The sequence below is a fragment of the Alligator sinensis genome, unplaced genomic scaffold (genome assembly GCF_000455745.1).
Source record: "Alligator sinensis unplaced genomic scaffold, ASM45574v1 scaffold1369_1, whole genome shotgun sequence".
In the NCBI taxonomy this organism is placed as follows: Eukaryota; Metazoa; Chordata; order Crocodylia; family Alligatoridae; genus Alligator; species Alligator sinensis.
In genome coordinates, this window is record NW_005842875.1 from 294945 (window position 1) to 296596 (window position 1652).

Below are 1652 nucleotides of genomic sequence, written 5' to 3' on the forward strand. Positions count from 1 at the left end.
ACCGCACGCCTGCACGCCTGTATGTGCCAACACGGGGCAGGGGCAGGGGCTGGGTCGTGACGGGTCTGCCCTTCTCTCTCTCGCCTGCCTGGGCCGGCACCTCTGCGCCACGGTGGGAGCCCCGGGCTAGCGCTGGTTCAAAGGGAGCCGGCAACCTGCGGCTGGAGATGACGCGCGAGTGCCGCCCGCAGGCCGTGCCCGACCTGCTCCAGACGGTGCCTGCAGAGCGCTCGCGCCCGAGGCCCCTCGCCCTGGCCCTCCCCCCCCCGTATCGGCCCAGTGACTGAACGCTGTAATTTATTCGCGCCTCTCCTCCTGGTAATTTATCCCTTGTTCTCTGCGCTGTCTCCTATTATTTAATTCTGCTGAGCGTTTTGCGATGCCGTGCATGCGAGCGATGCCGAGCACAATGAAATCACATCACATTGTTTGACTTGTCGGCTGTCCACGTTCCCAGCCCCAAATGCTGGGCTGGGGGTGTTGCGTGGGGCCCGGGCTGGGCAGCATCCTGGGGCCAGGGCAGAGCACCCGGGCATCGTGCTCCCCCAGGGGGCCGCAGCCCCTCGGCGCCGGGGCTGATGCCATCGATGGTGTGCGGGGCGCAGGACGGGGCAGCGTCTGCCTCCTCCCGCAAGCAGGGGTGAGGGCCCGGGGGATGATGCCCTGCTGGTCTGCCCATCTCCGGCCGGTCACTCCACAGAGCTCCCTGCTCCAGCCCTTGGCATTGCTGGGTCTGGCACCAGACAAGCCCAGGGCACTTCTGGTCTGTGAACACGTTGAGCTCGTGTTGTCTCTGGCTTGCGCGTGCAGTGCTCCTGCCCTGCCGGTGCCCTGAGCGGGGCGATGGCTCCCGGGGTGGGGTGCCTGGCTGGGGAAGGGCTTCAGCACTGTTCACTGCCAGCAGGGCTGGGCGCTGCAAGGGGCTCTGTCGGTCCTGGTAGAGGATGGTCTCTGGAAACGCCTCCACACGGGAGCATGGGCAGAAGCCAGGCCAGTGCCCTACAGCCATTCACACCCCTCTCTCGCCGTGTCCAGGTACGCCATCGACCGCAGCACCGACCTGGAGAGTATCTTTGACATCGACGCCAACACCGGTGCCATCATGACCGGCAAGGTGCTGGACCGCGAGACGGCCGGCTGGCACAACATCACGGTGCTGGCCATGGAAGCAGGTGAGGCGTGGCGTGGGGCGGGCAGTGGGCTGCCTTGCAGCTGGGGTGGGGACAACTTTGCCCCCACCCCACGGGCGTGGAAGTGACCGGGCAGGAGAAAGCTGGCTGCGGTGAGGCCTGCAAGAAGCCGGAGTCTGACATCTCCCCAGACAGCCTAAAAATACTCCTCCTGACTCATGCATTAATGAGGGAGCCGTGGTCGGGCGGTGCCTTTGATGAACACTAATCAAAACCCGTGTTGGCTGCGCAGCCGTGCCACCAGCCATCTCCGCGCTGCTCGTTTGCTGCCTTTGCACCTGACGAGATGCCTCTGAGGCTCCCGGGAGCCCGTGTTTACATCGTGCGCTTCCTCCTCCTTTCGCTTCCGTCCTGCCGCTGGATTCGGCACGCGGGTGGCGGGGACGCGGGCGCCTCCTTGGCTGGCCGGGCAGCGCTCGTCTCCGGAGTGGCAGGTGGCACCGCGGGGCCTGGGCGGCGGCT

The 1652-nt window shown here is 66.2% G+C and overlaps 1 protein-coding gene across 3 annotated transcripts in view; it reads left to right on the top strand.

Moving 5' to 3' along the window:
* CDH22 (cadherin 22) overlaps positions 1-1652 on the top strand; it is a 72028-nt gene that overhangs the window by 51140 nt on the left and 19236 nt on the right. For all 3 annotated transcript variants that reach the window (XM_025191997.1, XM_006035793.2, XM_025191998.1), the window contains one exon: positions 1036-1172. In XM_025191997.1, coding sequence (XP_025047782.1) covers positions 1036-1172 — 137 coding nt within the window. The remainder of the gene's footprint in view (positions 1-1035; positions 1173-1652) is intronic.